We start from the raw sequence: 18,074 nt of genomic DNA, 5'->3' as shown, positions 1-18,074 counted from the left end.
TATTCACATTACACGAGTTGTGGGAGAGGTCTGGGGTAGTGAGTCTGAAATTGGGCAGTGCAGACGTAGCCAGGCTGATTCCCCAAACTGTGGGAATGTTTGTGGGCTGGGAAGGCACGGATGGATCATCCCCAGGGCACCTCCAGTCACTGGAGCAGTGACTCCAGGCTGTTTGTCCCTGTCCCAGCAATGCTTGACCATCTCTGTGTCCATCCCCAGCTGTGCCTGTGTCCATCCCCATCCATTCTGACCATCTCTATGTCCATCCCATCCATTCCTGACCATCTCTATATCCTGTCCATCCATCCTGACCATGTCTGTGTCCATCCCGAGCCATGTCTGACCATGTCTGTGTCCATCCCCAGCCATGTTTGACCATGTCTGTGTCCATCCCCATCCATTCCTGACCATGTCTGTGTCCATCCCCAGCCATTCCTGACCATGTCTGTGTCCATCCCCAGCCATGTTTGACCATGTCTGTGTCCATCCCCAGCCATGTTTGACCATGTCTGTGTCCATCCCCATCCATTCCTGACCATGTCTGTGTCCATCCCCAGCCATTCCTGACCATGTCTGTGTCCATCCCGAGCCATGTCTGACCATGTCTGTGTCCATCCCCAGCCATGTTTGACCATGTCTGTGTCCATCCCCATCCATGTCTGTGTCCATCCCCAGCCATTCCTGACCATGTCTGTGTCCATCCCCAGCCACGTCTGACCATGTCTGTGTCCATCCCCAGCCATTCCTGACCATGTCTGTGTCCATTCCCAGCCACGTCTGACCATGTCTGTGTCCATCCCCAGCCATGTCTGACCATGTCTGTGTCCATCTCCAGCCATTCCTGACCATCTTTATGTCCATCCCTTCCATCCTGACGGTCTGTGTGTCCATCCCAGCCATGTCTGACTGTCCGTGTGTCCCTCCCCAGCCATGCTGACCATCTGTGTGTCCCTCCCCAGACATGTATGACCAGGTGCTGAAGTTTGGGGCGTACATCGTGGACGGCCTGCGCGAGTACCGGCAGCCGGTGCTGGTGTACATCCCGCCGCAGGGCGAGCTGCGCGGCGGCTCCTGGGTGGTCATCGACCCCACCATCAACCCCAGGCACATGGAGATGTATGCTGACAGGGACAGCAGGTACACACCTCTGCCTGGGACGCTGCTGGGGCTGCCTGGCTGCTCCTCGTGGCCTGGGACGGGTGCTTTCCATGGGGTTGGACATGTGGGATGTCATCTGCGTTTTTGGCTTGGAGAAAATGGAGCTAAAGATTCCTCCAGTCTCCCGGATGGGGGAGGAATTGAACATCTGACTCCGTGTTTTTAGAAGGCTAATTTATTGTTTTTATGTATTATGTTATATTAAAGAATGTTATACTAAACTATACAGATATCACAGATATTTACAGAAGGCATAACAAGATACTACTGAAAAAGCTGGGACTCTCTCCAGTGTTCTGACACAGCCTGACTGTGATTGGTCATTAAATAAGACCAATTCACATGGTGGATAAACAGTCTCTAAAGTAGCAAAATACAGGAGAAGCAAATGAGATAATATTGTTTTCATTTTTCTCTGAAGCTTCTCAGCTTCCTAGGAGAGGAAATCCTGGCAAAGGGATTTTTCAGAAAATACGACAGTGACAATTCTCCCTTTGTCCTGTCTCCCTCCCCGTCCTTTCCGGCAGGTGTTGAACCATTCAGTTTAGTGTCGGATGACACAAGGTCAGGTACAAGAAGTGCTTTTGTGTTTTCTCCTGCAGGGGAGGGATCCTGGAGCCCGAGGGCACGGTGGAGATCCGGTTCCGCAGGAAGGACCTGGTGAAGACCATGCGCAGGGTGGACCCCGTGTACATGCGCCTGGCCGAGCGCCTGGGTACGTGGCACAGCCCCTGGGCACCCCTCGGGGGGCAGCTCAGCACTGCTTTTCACTTTTATTTACTGACAGGTGTATTTACTGACAGTTTTATTTGTCTGACTTGGGAAGAAAACCAGTGAGACCACGGCATGTGTGTGTGACCGTGTTCACAGGGGTCTGAGGATGAGGGAAGAGATGAGGATCTGACTCCATGTTTCAGAAGGCTTGATTTATTATTTTATGATATATATTACATTGAAACTATACTAAAAGAATAGAAGAAAGGATTTGATCAGAAGGCTAGCTAAGAATAGAATAGCAAAGAACGGTAACAAAGGCTCTGTCTTGGACTCTCTGTCCGAGCCAGCTGACTGTGATTTGCCATTAATTAGAAACAACCAACATGGGCCAATCAAAGATCCACCTGTTGCATTCCACAGCAGCAGATAACCATTGTTTACATTTTGTTCCTGAAGCCTCTCAGCTTCTCAGGAGGACAAATCCTAAAGAAACGATTTTTCATAAAAAATGTCTGTGACAGGTGTGTACCTGTGAGATGGCGCTCATGCACGCTCAGCATACCTAGGGTGTGGAGTATTGTGGGGTTTTGAGTTGATTTCTCTTTTTTATTATATTTTATTGACTGGGTCTCACAAGAGCCCCTCACTGCAGATGCTTGGGTCTAATTTCCAGCTCAGCAATTGCTCAGCTCACTAAAGGTTTGTGGGCCAAGCCTTCAGTGAGCATTGTTTCACATAAGGAAGGGTTTGATCAGAGACACTTGGGCTGCTGGACTGTCGCTGAGTGTCTGGGGTAGTTTGCAGTAATGATATCTGTGTGCTCTTCAGTTCCAAGGGAATGAGGAATGTTGTCCATGTCTCTGTGAGCAGGGCTCAGTGCTGGGTTGTGTTATTACCACTCCGAGTGATCCCAGTGCCTGCTGTACACTCAACATCCCAAAATACAGAGTGTTCAGCAAAATATACTTAATATCAGATATGTTCTCTCTTGGGGGAATAGGCTTTTTAAATAGTCCTTTACTGGCTCTTACTATAAGAGTATAATCTTACAGAGCCTCCTTTTACCTCCAAAATTGAGTACATTTCAGTGGAGGGAGAAGCGTGCCATGTGGGTATGGCTTGAATTTATAAAGCCTTTTGGGATCCTTCAGGAGGAAAAGTGTTCTGCAAATGACTGATAAATCCTGGCTATTGCTGCAGTTACATTTTATTATTTGGTTTTTTTTTTAAATTTATGGCAGGGCAACAATTTATATACAAAACAACCCTCCTGATATGCCTCGAGAAATAGTAACGGGTGAAGGGTGAGGGGTGCCCTGGGATGGTGGAAGGTGTCCAGTTAAATGATCTTTAAAGTCCTTTTCAACTCAAACCATTCTGTTATTCCATGACTTAAATCCCAGTTTAAAAGTCTGCAGCTGCAAAAAGGAGGTTATTTTCAGCAAACCTCACTTTTGGCCTCTGTCAGATTTGAGTGTCCCTTTAGGAGCAAAGGGACAGCGACCACCCCAAACCATGGGGACCCAGATCAGGACTGCAGGGAGAGGGAACAGAGCATCACCTTCACTCCCCTCTGTGGCTGCAGGACACCCCTGAATCCTCTGGGACACTGAAAAAACCCACAAGGGCAAAGATGGGAGAGTTTCTGCCAACAGCCCCACAGACCCAGCTCCATGTGAGGTGGGAGCCTGATCAGGGTTTTTCCCCTGTTCCTCTACAGGGTAATTACTCCCAGCAAACTCCATACACTTTAATTAAAATGACTGCAACACAAGAGCGAGTCACTTACAACTGTACACAGGGAGAGCTCTAAAAGCTTCAGTCACTGATAAGCATCTCCCTGAGATGGATGTAATTGCTGCCAGCACCGCCTGATCATCGCTGTTGTTTTGCCACTAATTCCATACCAGAGCAGCAGAGCCAGGATTGCAGGACACACTGAATTGCATAATTTTTTTCCCTTTTTTTTTTCCTTTTTTTTTTTTTTTTTTTTTTTTTTTTTTGCCGGTTTTCTTTCTGGCCAATTTAAAATTTGTCAAAGTCGGTCTTCTTCTGGATCACTGCCCTTTGATATTTCGCGCACTCCATTTGCCACAAACAAGCCGCAGGGCCGCGGTTCATGCTGACTCCAGCAGAAGCAGAGAAAGCTCCATTTATCTTACACTGCCTGCTGAATTCTTACTCATTAGCTGGGGGTTCACTGCCTCTCTTTAACCCCTGAGTGGCTGTCATCCTGCCCGCAGCTCTGGGGAGCAGCACCGGGAGCTGCTCTCCCCCGGCCCGCGCCGGGGCTGGACGCGGTGCTTGGGGAGACACTGAATCATTTGACACAAATCTGTTCATTATCAATTCTGCAGCAGCGTTGCTGAAATGTTGATTAGCCCCGCGGTTTATTAAAGTGTCACTCAGGGTTGGGCTGCTCCAGCGAGGGGAGACAGGGTGGCCCTGGCCCAGGGCACGGCCCCACGTGGGCAGGGACATCCCACAGGTGTGCGGGGATCACCCAGAAATGTGGCAGCGGGGCAGCCTGCAAGCCTTGGGCCACAGTTTAAAATACAGAGACTCAATTTTATTGTTTTATTACTATTAGACTAAAACACATCATGAAAATGAGCCTCATTGCACAGATTCTGTGTCAGAGGTGCAGGGAAATGGGTGCAAAAATGGGGTGGAATGTGGGTGAGAGGAATGGCAGAATGGCTCCAGTTACAGCAAGGCTGGCTATCGCATTTCCATGTTTCTTGTAGGGAAAAGGCAGCATCCAGCCATCACCTGATGCACATTGTGCCAGTGGGAATGTCCTTGCTGGTCCTGTGAGGTGTTCTGTGTGCTGAATGCACCTCTGGTTTCATTTATTTCATTTATTTCATTTCCTAGGGCAGTCAGTCTGTGCTGCTGGGGCTTGGTTCACACCTTACTTGAGTATCCAAACTGCCTTTACATTTCCAAATAATGAGTGAACACTCAAATATTCAGCACTCAGCTCCACTTCAGCACAGCAGTTCCTCTCTGGAAATGAACATTTTGGGGTGCAGGACCAGAACTGACCCTCACTGCCAGTTTTTCAGGAAAACCTGGGAGGAACACTGCTCCTCTGATCCCACCTGTCATGGGGTGCTGGATAAACACAGGTTGTAACTTGGTTTGTGGGTGATGCTGGTTTCAGGTGCTGCTGCATTTAAATTGGTGTTAATTCACACTCACAGGCTCCCAGAGCAAGCCCTGCTTTCTCTCAGCTCCTCCTTGGCACTGGGATATCCTCCCAGAGGGGCTGGGGTTGGAATTTTATTGGAATTGTGTCCCTGCCACACTTGAGGTGCTGGGAAATGGGACCTGAGGAGCAAAGGGAGGGAAGGGCAGGGTGGGAACCACCGGGATCTGTGCAGGGCTATTTGCAGCCTGTGCCACGGGCTGGTGTGACCTTCACTGGCTGTTCATGCTGCACCTTTCTGACATAAATCCTGCTGAATATTTAGTGAAGCAATTACAGCCTGTCTCATTTAAAGAAACAAGAGACAATCCAAAAACGCCTGTCTCTCAGGGCACGTGAGTGGCTCCCTGTGACCTTCCCTCTCCCCTCTGGGCTGGGGGAGTTTCTGGGCAGCCTGGACACCTTTGGCATTTTTGCTGAATTTCCCGGAGTCCCAGGGTGGCTGGGATTGGAAGGAGCCCTAAAGCCCATCAGGGACACCTTCCATTATCCCAGGTGCTCCAAGCTCCATCCAGCCTGGCTTGGGCACTGCCAGGGATCCAGGACAGCCCCAGCTGCTCTGGGCACCCTGTGCCTCCCAGCCTCACAGGAGAGAATAAATTTGTGTCTGGCACTGTTTTGCTGAAGGCAGAAGCAGAGGAGGTGAGGTTCAGGTGTGAGGCTGCTGCTGCAGGTGTGGAGAGAGGTGGGACCCCAGGCTGCTGCTTCCCCAGCCTGGCTAAGGCAGCTCTGGTGCTGATTAAAAGAGAGCAGAGCAAAGCTTGTGGTACCAGGAGGTGCTGGGTGCTCCCTGCCCTGGGGGGCTCTGGGGGTGTTGCAGCAGAGCTGAGATGATTCCCAGCCCCATCCAGAGCCAGGGGAAGCTGCATTCCATGGGAAAGGTGCCATTCCCTGGCCCTGCAGAGCCTGCCCTGTGCTCCCTGCCACACCAGGAGGGTCGCTCCTGTCCCTGGTGCTGCCCCACCTGTGTGCCAGCTCTGTCCCCATGGAATGGGGCTGTCTGGAGCACTGCTCCTTTTGTTTCCCTATTGATTAGCAGCCAATCCATACCTAGAGGTCTATAATGTTCCTATGATTTAAACTTTAACAGTTTCATTAACTGTCGAGTACCTCTAGAGCAAAGGAATCCCATATTTTAACTCCCCTCTCCTTGCCAGGATAAGATTTGTGGAAGGAGACTTCTTTTTTTCCCTTTTATTATTATTTTTTTTTCACCTTAAGAAATAAATAAATAAATAAATACCAGGCTTTCTGAAAAACCCTGAGGCCTCGAGATCTGACTAGGAAAGAAAGAAAACCATTCCAAGATATTTAATTGTACAGGGGGCTTACGGGATTGATCGAGAGCTTAGCTTTTTACAATGGTGCAGTGAATAAGAAATGCTCCTGACAAACGATCGATGATGGGATAATCACTCTTTATCCCCCCTCCTCATTGTTACCTTCTTTCTTCCAGGAGAACAGGGTTCAGAAGTCAAAAATCTTTATAGACGCTGCTTTTAAATTAAGCAGAAAATAGACATTGACATATTTGTTAATCTCACCTAAATCATTACTGGGCCTGCCTGGGTGGACTCGGTGGCAGGGGCTGGAATTCACCAGCAGGGCTGCCCTGAGTGCCTGTGCTGCCATTGAAACCAGGGAGCCTGGGCCTTCAGCCTGCATAAATACAGATAATTTTTTATTCCGAAGGTTACAAGGGGAGCTTCTCTTAATTAAAACCTTCTTACTGGCATCTGAAGGGTTAGGTAACATTTGTATTGGTAGGTACAGGGAAAACATTCCTTCCTTGGCAAGGATCTCTGTCTGGAGGGCTTGTGCCTTGGAAAAATACAAATATGGAGTGTGTGAGCAGGTACTGAAATCATAGATGTATGGGGTGTGTGAGCAGGCACTGAAATCATACATATATGGGTGTGTGAGCAGGCACTGAAATCATATATATAAGGGGTTTTGAGCAGGCACTGAAATCATACATATATAGGTGTGTGAGCAGGCACTGAAATCATACATATATGGGTGTGTGAGCAGGCACTGAAATCATACATATATAGGTGTGTGAGCAGGCACTGAAATCATACATATATGGGTGTGTGAGCAGGCACTGAAATCATACATATAAGGGTTTTTGAGCAGGCCCTGGGGTGCTCAGGCCCCTGGGCAGCTCCTCCCTTTGGTCCAGCAGCCTTGGATTATCGTGCCTGTGGGAATGAGGCGTGGAAGGAGCAGCAGCAATCTGGGATGGAGCCCCCAGGATGCTGTCCCAGCTCCCAGCTGTGGTTTAGAGGCTTCCTGAGCACAGGTTAATATCTGAACTCATGCTCAGGAGCCTGTGCTGGAATCTCCTTGCATGGATTTGTCTGATCACCCTCTGTGAGCCCCTTTGGGCCCAGTGGCAGTGAGTTCCAGCCTTGGATTGTGCACTGGGTGAGGCTGGTCCCTCCCGGGGTTTCTGTAGAGCTTCTGCTTCTGTTGAGCTGGGTTTGTGGGCTTGGGGGTGCTCTGGTTCCTGCTGTGATTGCAGAGCCCCTGAGAGTTCTCCTAAAGGAGAGCTTGCAGTGGTGGAGGTGGTGTGCCATGCTCTATGTTTCCTGCTAAATGAGCAGCAGTGTTGGGACATTATTCTCTTTTAGGAGTAAGCCCTGTAAATGTCACTTAATTGATGGCTTAGATGGTTGGCATTTAAATGGAGCAGAGTTTCCATGGTGAAAACACCCTCAGAGCCCTCGCCTGAGTCTCTGTGGCACAGGATCTGGGCTGGAGCAGGGATTTGCTGGGCACTGCTGGGAGCTGATGCTCCGGGGCTTGGCCTTTGGCTTTCCCAAGCTCTGGAGCTGCAGCCCTGAGCATCCTCAGGGTCTGAGCTGTGTGTGGTTTGAGCTTCCCCAGGGTCTGAGCTGTGTGTGGTTTTGGGTACCCTGAGCTTCCCCAGGGTCTGATCTGTGTGTGATTTCAGGTATCCCTGGATTCTGATCTGTGTGTGATTTTGGGTACCCTGAGCTATCCCAGGGTCTGATGTGTGTGTGTTTTCAGGCACCCCCGAGCTGAGCCCGGCTGACAGGAAGGAGCTGGAGGCCAAGCTGAAGGAGAGGGAGGAGTTCCTGGTGCCCATCTACCAGCAGGTGGCCATGCAGTTCGCTGACCTGCACGACACCCCCGGCAGGATGCAGGAGAAAGGAGCCATAACCGTGAGTGTCCCGCGGCTTCCCTGGGGACAGGGCTGGAGCCAGAGCCTCCATCACCACGGACAGCCCCTGGTGCCCCGCGGCTTCCTTGGGGACGGGGATGGAGCAGACCCTCCGTGGCCCTGCGGAGCACCTGGTATCCCAGATGGGACGGGGGGGATCCCCAGGGGAGTCTCCATCGAGCGCCAGCCTGGGCTTTAATTTGGGAATGAGCTGCGTCTGCTGCTGCTCTGTTCCTGCCGTCCCTGACCGCTGTCCCCGTGCCGCGGGCAGGACGTCCTGGACTGGAAAACCTCGCGCACGTTTTTCTACTGGCGGCTGCGGCGGCTGCTGCTGGAGGAGGCCGTGAAGAGCAAGATCCACGAGGCCAACCCCGAGCTGACGGACGGGCAGATCCAGGCCATGCTGCGCCGCTGGTTCGTCGAGGTGGAGGGCACGGTGAAGGTCGGTGTGGGCTGGGGCACCACCTGTCCTGCCAGGGCTGGGGGCATTGCCCACCCTGACGCCCTGCCGGCGTCTATTTTATTTTATTTTATTTTATTTTGTTTATTTATTTATTATATTTTTATTTTATTTTATTTTATTTTATTTTACTTTATTTTATTAAATTTTATTGGGATTTTTTTATTTATTATTTTATTTTATTTTTTCATTCTATTCTATTCTATTCTATTCTATTCCATTCCATTCCATTCCATTCCAATTTCATTCCATTCTAATTTCATTCTATTCTATATTTTATTCTATTCTATATTCTATTCTATTCTATTTTATTCTATTCTATTCTCTTCTATATTTTATTCTATTCTATTTTATTCTATTCTACTGTTCTATATTTTATTCTATTTTATTCTATTTTATTCTATTCTTATATTTTTTCTATTTTATTCCACTTTATTTTATTATACTTTTTCTATATTTCTGTATTTCATTCTATTCTATTTCATTCTATTTTATTTTATTCTATTTTATTCTATTATTCTATTTTATTCTGTGTTATTATATTCTTATATTTTTTCTATTTTATTCTATTTTATTCTATTTTTTTATACTTTTTCTATATTATTCTACTTTATTTCTCTATTTTTTCTATTTTATTCTATTCTGTTTTATTTAATCTAATTTTTTATATTGCTTAGTTTTATGTATTTATTTAATTCTCCTTTGTTTCTATATTACTTTATTTCATTTTATTTCATTTCTTTGTTTCATTTTATTTTACTTTATGTTACTTTATTTTACTTTGTTACTTGATTTATTTTACTTTATTTTATTTATTTTACTTTATATTTTAAATTTCAGCATTTTATATTTTAATTCTATTTTTTTCCACTCTGCTTTTGAAGTCCCCAACAGGCAGGGGTTCCAGGGAAGGGGGGATGTTCTCTGGAGGGCAGCAGCCTTTCCAAGGTAGAGCCTGAGCTCTCCAAAAGCAGGCAGCTCGTTAGCTAATACATTACACCAATCAAGGAGAGTTATCTTAAGCCACAATTAATCTGCTCCCTGGCATATGTTGATAGGGAAGCATCATGCTGTTTCTTAATTAAAAGCAAACGGATTAAAAATGATTAATAAGAGTATTAAATATTCTCCTAAACGAAAAGCTTTGGGATTCTTGGGTAAATGGAGCTTTCCACAGGTCTGGGGCTGTGCTGCAGCTTCCCGGGCTGGGCTTTCCCCCCTTCCCTGGAAGCTGCCTTTGTATGCAGGGACTGTTTGCTGCCTGCCAGGGGCACGGGCAGGGAGCAAAACTCCGAGTTCCAAACCTTAATAAGGAGAAAAACAATGAAATAAGCAAAATCTTGAAGTGACATCACCGGGCTGAGACAATCAGAGACATCAAGTGAAAGGAAATGAAATAATCCTGGGGTTTCTGAAGTGTGTCAGGGGCTGGGATGGGCTCTGACACCAAAATTCCTCCCTGGGAGGGTGGGCAGGCCCTGGCACAGGTGCCCAGAGCTGCTGGGGCTGCCCCTGCATCCCTGGCAGTGCCCAGGACAGGCTGGACAGGGCTGGGACAGTGGGAGGTGTCCCCTGTGCACAGCTCCTGACAGGAGGGGACAGCCGGGGAACAGGGACAGGGGAGAGGGAGCAGCCCCAGGCTGGGCCAGGGGAGGTCTGGGTGGGATATTGGGAAAATTCCTCCTTGGAAAGGAAATTGCTGCATGGAAAAGGAAATTCCTCCCTGGGAAGAGCTGCCCAGCCCTGGCACAGCTGCCCAGGGCAGTGCTGAGTCCCCATCCCTGGAGGAGGGATTTGAAATCCCTGTGGATGTGGCGCTTGGGGACACGGTCAGTGGTGGCCTGGGCAGTGTGGGGAATGGTTGGACTCAATGACCCTGAAGGTTTTTCCAGCCCCAATGACTCTGTGACTCCTGGCTCTGTGTCCCAGAGGTGCCACCACGGTGTCACCACCCCCAGCTCATTGTCATTCTGCCTTTGACTTGGTTAGTGATAACAGAGAAGGATAGTGCACCTTTAAATGAGGAGCTTTGTGTTTAATTACCCAAATAAAATGACATAAATATGAATGAGTGCTAATGGCAGTACTTGCTTTTCCGGAAACCATTAACAAAACGATTCTTAAATGATTTGTAAAGAAAATGAGAGGAGAGGAGAGAAGGCTGTTAGGGGCTTACACTCTCCTGAGTTATTACACAGCCAACTATCTAGCAAATATCAGGTGAAATGATCTTGTGAAAGGCACAAAGGGGGTCGTGGCTGAGGGTCCAGGCACTCCAACCTGCCGATGATTTAGCACTGGGACAATCCCCAGAGCAGCTGCATGTCAGGTCAGCCATGTTCCACCAGAATTTGGGGAGCTGATAACCAGGGAGACTGGGATTTATCTGGGACAGCTGCAGCTCGTTCCCTGCAGCACTGACCAAGTACCTCCTTGGTCCCCTTCCGTCACATTTATGGCAGGATGCAAAAGAAATGGATAATCCTTGACCTTGTGCTGATTGTTAGGTGTGTTTGTGGGGTGAATCTGGGCAGTGGCAGGGCTGGGTGCAGGCTGAGCTGTGGCATTTTGACAGGCCTACCTGTGGGACAGCAACAAGGACCTGGTGGAGTGGCTGGAGAAGCAGCTGACGGAGGAGGAGGGCGTTCGCTCGGTGGTGGAGGAGAACATCAAATACATCTCCAGGGATTATGTGCTCAAGCAGATCAGGAGGTGAGCAGGGAGGGGAGCTGGCTGGCAGCGGAGTGGGGCACACACTGAGGATTCCCCAGCCCAGCAGGGTCCTGAGGGGGCTCCCAGCTGCCCCCAGGGCTGTGCCCACTCCCAGCCCCACGCTCCATCCCCCTGGAATCGCTGCTGGCAGCTCTGGATCTGCCTCACTCTCCCCTCTGTGCTCTCCACAGCCTGGTGCAGGCCAACCCCGAGGTTGCCATGGATTCCATCGTGCACATGACCCAGCACATGTCCCCCACGCAGCGGGCCGAGGTGGTGCGGATCCTCTCCACAATGGACTCTCCCTCCTCCACGTAAGAGCCGGGGCTGCTCCCGGCCCTGCCCGGGGTGGGAACTGCCCTCGGTGTGCTCGGGAGGCTCCGGGAGCTGCTGCAGGGACACCTGGACTGTTCCAGACCAGAGGGAGCGTGTCCTTTGGCAGGGACGCGAGGCAAACGTACAAACGCGAGCGGAACGGAGCCCCGCCGGCCTCCTGTACCTTATTTATTGCTCAGAGCGGGGCTGGGCGCTCCGGAACCGCGAGGCCTTGGCGCGGCAGGGCCTGCAGGGACACCCCTGTCCCTCCTGTCCTTCCAGGGACACCCTGCCCCTGCAGGGACCCCTGCCCTCCTCCCCTGCTCCCCGTGCCCGGCGGCAGCTCCGTGCTGACAAGTGCCAACGTCCCCCCGCGCCCTCCCCTCTGTCACCGGCGATTCGTGTGTCACCCTCTGTCAGTGGTGATTTGATTTGTGTGTCCCACGTCTGTCCTGTCTCCTAGGTAGAGGAAAACCAGCCTTTAGCTGCTGTGGCCGTGCCCCCAGGAGGCTCCCCAGGGCTGTGAAGGGTTTTGGGGGGCAGGATTTTGGGGGCTGTACCCCCGTGGCTTTGCCTTTGTGCCCAAGTCCTTTAGAGCAGGCTGTGAATTTTGTGAAAGGCCCTTCTGGGAGGGGGCACAAGAGACCAAAGTGCAGCTGCTCAGCGTTTCTGCTCTCTCTCCCCTGATGTTTTCAGGGCTAACAGTGCCCATCCCTCCCTGTGGGCAGCTCCAGGCAGCTGAGGTGAGGCAGGAGAAGGGACAGAGCCAAATGCCCCAGTGGGGCTGGAAGTGCAGAAGGAAATCTCAGTCTGAGGGTCTGAGGAGAGCTTTCTCCATCATCCTGCCCTGCCCCAGAGCTGCCTGGGCATGGCTGGGAGGGGCCACTCTTACCTGGAATGTGACAAATGTTGGGTTTGGTATCTGGTGGCAATGGTCAGGAAGAGCTGGGTGGCAGCTGAGTGCAGGAAGGGGTGGCAGCTGCCCAGGTCCCCCCAGGCCAGCCCAGATCCCCAACCTCTTTGTACATGTTTTTTACGTAATAAAAGCTCCGAGAAGCTGCAGTGCTGGAGGGAAGCACAGCCCAGCCCTCACACAGCTCCTGCACAGGGCTGGGCTCTCCGGGCTCACCAGTGATGGTCCTGGAACAATTTCAGACTTCACAGCCCCCCCTTAGTCCAGCAGGAAGGGCTGCAGGACAGAAGTGTGGTACAGAAGGGCTGTTTGAGGAGAGAATGGATCAATGATGCTGCCAGTGCCTCTCCCCTGTCCCTGTTTGCTCCTGAAGTGCAATGCAGCCCTTCTGCCAGTGCTGCCAGTGACCAGAGGTGCCAGCCCGGGGCCGCTGCTCCCCTGCCCGTGGCCAGCAGAGCTCGGCCACCCGCAGGACTTGCTTTTTCTTAATAGTTAAGAACCCTAATTTGATTCAAGAGATTTTTTTTTTCCACTAGAGCCCCCTGAACAAGCCCCAAAGACGCTTTTGCTTACGCCAGGGTGGGCTGCAGCAGGACACACAGACAGAGAATGTGTCAGCCAGGCAGGACCGGGACTGGTGGGCTCTCCCTGTCCCCAGGATGCCCCGTGGTGGTGCCACCAGAGTCCCTCTTGCAGGACGTGTGGGAGGGTCCCTGTGCCCACGAGCAGCCCCCATTGCAGTGTTACAGCACCGGCTCGGGCCTGGCCCCAGAACATCCCTTGGGTGGCACCGGGGTCTGGCAGTGCCCTGGGGGCTCTGGGCCTGCTGGGGCTGTGGCAGCAGCACCTGAGATGTCCCCAGGTGGGTTTGGGGGGGTCACCGGGTGGGGGGAGCCCCCTGGGTACGAACGGTTCTCGCTGGTGCTGAAGTATTTCACTTACCTCAATTTCTTTTAATAAAAAGAATGAATTACAGCTCTGCTGCTGCTGTGAGTGCGATCTGTCACCCCTGGCCTGGGGAGCTGAGCTTTGCCTGAGGCCAGGACTGCAGAGAGGGCTCTGTGGGACCCCCCAGGCCAGCTGTGCCCTGCCCTGAGTCCCAGCTCATCCCACAGCTCTGCCCCATCCCCAGGTGTCCCCAGGCCCGATGGTGGCCTCTCCCCATTCCCATCTTCAACATCACAGTCAATGGGACAGGCAGGGAGAAAACCCCAAACCCCAGTGGCTGCTGCTGAGGTGGGAGAACTCTGGGACCCTCTTGCAGGGCTGTTTTTGGGCAGGGATGGCTGCACTGGATGATCTTGGAGGCCTTTTCCTGCCTCATTCGTGCCCTGCTCAGCAGGAAAGGCCCAGCAGGACTTTAAATAAAGGATGTCCCTGGGAGCTGATGCACAAACACCTTTGGAGGTGTCCCATGCAAGGTGAGATTTAAATGTGCCCACATGAGCCACCACAACTCCAGCAGTTGGTTTTTCACATTTCTCAAACCAGAATCACAACAGTTAAAATTTGGGGGGTGGTGAGGGGACAGAACCCAATGAACTCCAGCATCACGTTTAAAACTCTTTAGCCTAAAATATCTCCGTGTTAAAATGCCAAGAAAAGACATACCAAAGCTGTAAGCTCTCCAAAGCCCAAGATCAAAGTGCCATCATCTTTTAATGTAAACCTTTTGTTGCATCAACAGTCTTAAGAGGGATGAGAGACATCAAAATAAAAACTGAGACAAACTGGGGCTTTGTAGCTGTTTTTGTTTCAGTCTCTTCTCTCAATTTGGGCCATGAAATAGGTCAGCTCCATTACTGATCAGCCTTCCCACAAATATTTAAAACAAATTGAATTGCACACCCAATACCCATCACAATTACGCCAGGCACAATAACTAAATTAGCAATTCAACAAAATAATTGGAAATGCGATTCTCTCCATTCCAGAGCCTCCCCCGGGGCCCTGGCCGATCTATGGGGGGAAAACTCTGCTTTACTAATTCTGCAGCTAATTAGAGACACACTTGTAAATGAAGTTGTTTGTCTGAAAGTTGAAATTCTTCGCTGTGGCGGGGTTGGGGGGAGAGGATTAACACAACCCTCTGTCCCTCCCCGTGCACAGCCCATCCCCAAAACACCTCCAGTGCTCTGCCAAGGTGCAATGCCCGTTTGTGGAGGTACTAATTAGCAGCTGGATCATGAATTAATAAAGAATTAATATTCTGTTGTGGGGGGGGGGGGAAGAAAGGGAAGATCTCACTTGATGTTAATTGGCAGCTTTAGGAAAACTTGGTGGAAATCACCCTGGTCCCTTCTGTGTGCCCAGGGAGCTGTGCCCGTGCTGGACACCACCACCATCACCTGGGGACACTGGGGGTGAAGCAGCTCCAAAATAATCTGTGTGAGTTTTTGGGGAGGCACTGTCCCCTCTGCTCCTGGTGTGCCACAATGCCAGAAGAGCCCCTCGGGGCTGCCCTTTGCCAGCAGCACCCCCACACCAGGCAGTGTAGGAATCCCTTTTCCTACCTTTTTCCTGCCCTTTTCCTGCAGGATTTCCACACCAGGAGTGTGTGAATCCTTTTTCCCGCAGCACTGCACATCAGGCACTGTGTGAATCCTTTTTTCTGCAGGATTTCCACACCAGGCACTGTATGGATCCTTTTTCCTGCAGGATTTCCACACCAGGAGTGTATGAATCCTTTTTCCTGCAGCATCTCCACACCAGGCAGTGTGTGGATCCCTTTTCCTGCCCTTTTCCTGCAGCATCTCCACACCAGGCACTGTGTGGATCCCTTTTCCTGCAGCATCTCCACACCAGGCAGTGTGTGGATCCCTTTTCCTGCCCTTTTCCTGCAGCATCTCCACACCAGGCAGTGTGTGGATCCCTTTTCCTGCAGGATTTCCACACCAGGCAGTGTGTGGATCCCTTTTCCTGCCCTTTTCCTGCAGCACTCCACATCAGGCACTGTGTGGATCCCTTTTCCTGCAGGATTTCCACATCAGGCAGTGTGTGGATCCCTTTTCCTGCAGCATCTCCACACCAGGCAGTGTGTGGATCCCTTTTCCTGCCCTTTTCCTGCAGGATTTCCACATCAGGCACTGTGTGGATCCCTTTTCCTGCAGGATTTCCACATCAGGCAGTGTGTGAATCCCTTTTCCTGCAGCATCTCCACACCAGGCACTGTGTGGATCCCTTTTCCTGCCCAATCAGTGCTGCCTCTGCAGCAAGGTCAGCACTGCAGCGGGGCCGTCTGTCCCCCTCTGTCCCTCTGTCCCCGTGTCCCCCAGCCTGTCCCCGTGTCCCCAGCCCAGGTGGAGGCAGGGCAGGGATGGCAGAGGCTGCTGGAGTGCTGATAAGTGAATTCCAAAGCTCTGCTCAGCGCGGCTCGCGCTCTTATCTGCTCCAACAACACCGAGAAGTTATCACTGGGAGAGTGGTTCTGTTCCCCTTTAACATCACAGCCAGAAAGGGAAGGGAAAAACCTCCTTCAGAAGGGTTTTAGGGACAAAGCAGAGAATGCAGAGAGCTGGCTCTGCTCCTGGGCTGCCCAGGACCCCTCTGCCTTTGATTCTGACCCATGGAGCAAATCACCAGCTCTGCACAAGTCAGGAGAGTTTAAGCAGAATAATAATTAGTTGTCACTAACTATTCATTCTACTAAAAAAGTAGAATTTTGGGGGTTTTGGAATGGAGGCTTGGGGTCCCAACATGGAGGAATTTGGGTGTGCTTTGTCCTTCTTGCTCCTTTTTCCTGGCCTCCATGTTCGGGGTGATGGTGGCACTTTTGGATTGGTTTAAGGTAGGAACACACTGTCTAACACAGGTGCTAGGTATTGGGAAATTACTGTAAATAATGTTATTGGAAAATTATTGTAAATAAAATACACATAGTTTTTAGTATAAAAGACAACACTGCCTCTGAGGGCAGTCAATGTGCCTCTGTCTGACCTGCTGGACAGACATCAGCAGCCAGGGAAAGAATTTTATAGATAACAGAAAATAAACAACCTTAAAAACCAGAACAGAAGAATTCTGACTCCTCCTTTGACTGCCAGGCTGGGAAAAGAGACTTTCTAAGGCATCTTGGGGTCGTTCTGACCACAGAGATTCTGAGGCTGGGCAGCCTGAGGGAGCAGCTGAGGGCAGGAGAACACAGCAGCTCAATCCAGCCCCTAATTCTGCTCTGCTTCTTCTTTTTTGTGACACCAGGAGCTCAATCCCAGCTCCTAATTCTGCTCTGCTTCTTCTCCCTTTGTGATTTTTCCAAACAGAGACCGGTACAGCTCCGTCCTGGGGAAAAAAGGGAGAGGGAAAAGTCACTTTCCAAGGTCAAAATGGAACCAAAAAGCTGCCACAAACCCTCCACTCCTTCAGCAAAGCAATGGTGTAATTAAAAATGCATTTGAAAATCTTTATTAATAAATACAGGCAGAGGTGTGAGCCCAATCCCATGCAGGGCAGAAATATGGAAATATTGCAGTGTGCCTGGATATTGGATCTCCAGAGAATGAGGGTTTCTATAAGTTTGCCCTTTACAGACAGGCTCTTCAAGTAAGAAAACAAGATTGAATATTTTAATAGGATGTTGGGGCCGTGAGGAGGATTCAATCACACAGCCAACGTGGGGCTGTAATTTAGTTTTCATACATTTTCTTGGACAGTACTTGAAAAACAATGAAAATGACCCAGCAACAAGATTCCAATTAATATCCCATGTGCAGCAATTCTGATAACAGGAGCAAATTTCCCTTTAAAAAAAATTAAAAAAGAAAAGTAGGCTGGTGTTATTTATCTTTAATTTTAGAGGCAGAGAATGTGAGCTGGGAGAAAGGAGGGATGTTCATAAAGCAGGAATTTCTGGGATGGAGGGAAGAGCTGCATTTTCTCTGTCTGCATTTCTGGGATGGAGGGAAGAGCTGCATTTTCTCTGTCTGCATTTCTGGGGTGCAGGGAAGAGCTGCATTTTCTCTACTGCAGCTCCTAAAGCCTCGTGGCTGCACACACAGAGGGGAGTGTTGGGCACACAATGGGATTTTCCCTTCCATCACAGCAATATTTGGGTCTGGGCCTGGTTTTGCTTGCAGACACCTCCATGGGAGGGTTTTCTGTCATTTCCAAAGGAGGAATTCCATTTTTATCAGTGATGGCAGAGAAACCTCCCCAGGAGGAAGGGCAGGAATGGAATCTCAGGGCCAGCAGGGCAGGATGGACAGACAGAATCTGGTCCTGCCCACAGGGAACAGCCTCAAACCTTCCCCAAAACCACCCTAAGGGATCTGGGGAAATCTGAGGAAATCCCTGTACTCTCTCCAGGCCCTTCTCCTTCCCCATTCACTCCTTTTTCCAGAGCCAGCAATGTGAGGGAGCTGAAAACCAACGTGCACCATTTGGGGAACCCCAGGGAACGACTCCA

The 18,074-nt window shown here is 50.3% G+C and overlaps 2 protein-coding genes across 2 annotated transcripts in view; one reads left to right on the top strand and one right to left on the bottom strand.

The window, feature by feature from the left end:
* ACACA (acetyl-CoA carboxylase alpha) overlaps positions 1-13,541 on the top strand; it is a 96,110-nt gene extending 82,569 nt beyond the window's left edge. Inside the window, exons 50-55 of the mRNA XM_058817890.1 lie at positions 960-1,137; positions 1,761-1,873; positions 8,120-8,274; positions 8,545-8,715; positions 11,309-11,445; positions 11,637-13,541. Coding sequence (XP_058673873.1) covers positions 960-1,137; positions 1,761-1,873; positions 8,120-8,274; positions 8,545-8,715; positions 11,309-11,445; positions 11,637-11,763 — 881 coding nt within the window. The 3' untranslated portion in view covers positions 11,764-13,541. The remainder of the gene's footprint in view (positions 1-959; positions 1,138-1,760; positions 1,874-8,119; positions 8,275-8,544; positions 8,716-11,308; positions 11,446-11,636) is intronic.
* Positions 13,542-16,161: 2,620 nt separating this feature from the next.
* AATF (apoptosis antagonizing transcription factor) overlaps positions 16,162-18,074 on the bottom strand; it is a 35,518-nt gene continuing 33,605 nt past the window's right edge. Inside the window, exon 12 of the mRNA XM_058817889.1 lies at positions 16,162-16,951. Within this exon, the coding sequence (XP_058673872.1) occupies positions 16,888-16,951 (64 nt within the window). The 3' untranslated portion in view covers positions 16,162-16,887. The remainder of the gene's footprint in view (positions 16,952-18,074) is intronic.

Source organism: Ammospiza caudacuta, chromosome 20 (genome assembly GCF_027887145.1).
Source record: "Ammospiza caudacuta isolate bAmmCau1 chromosome 20, bAmmCau1.pri, whole genome shotgun sequence".
Taxonomy (NCBI): Eukaryota; Metazoa; Chordata; class Aves; order Passeriformes; family Passerellidae; genus Ammospiza; species Ammospiza caudacuta.
Note: the sequence above shows the minus strand (reverse complement) of the source record. Positions and strands in the feature narration are given on the sequence as shown.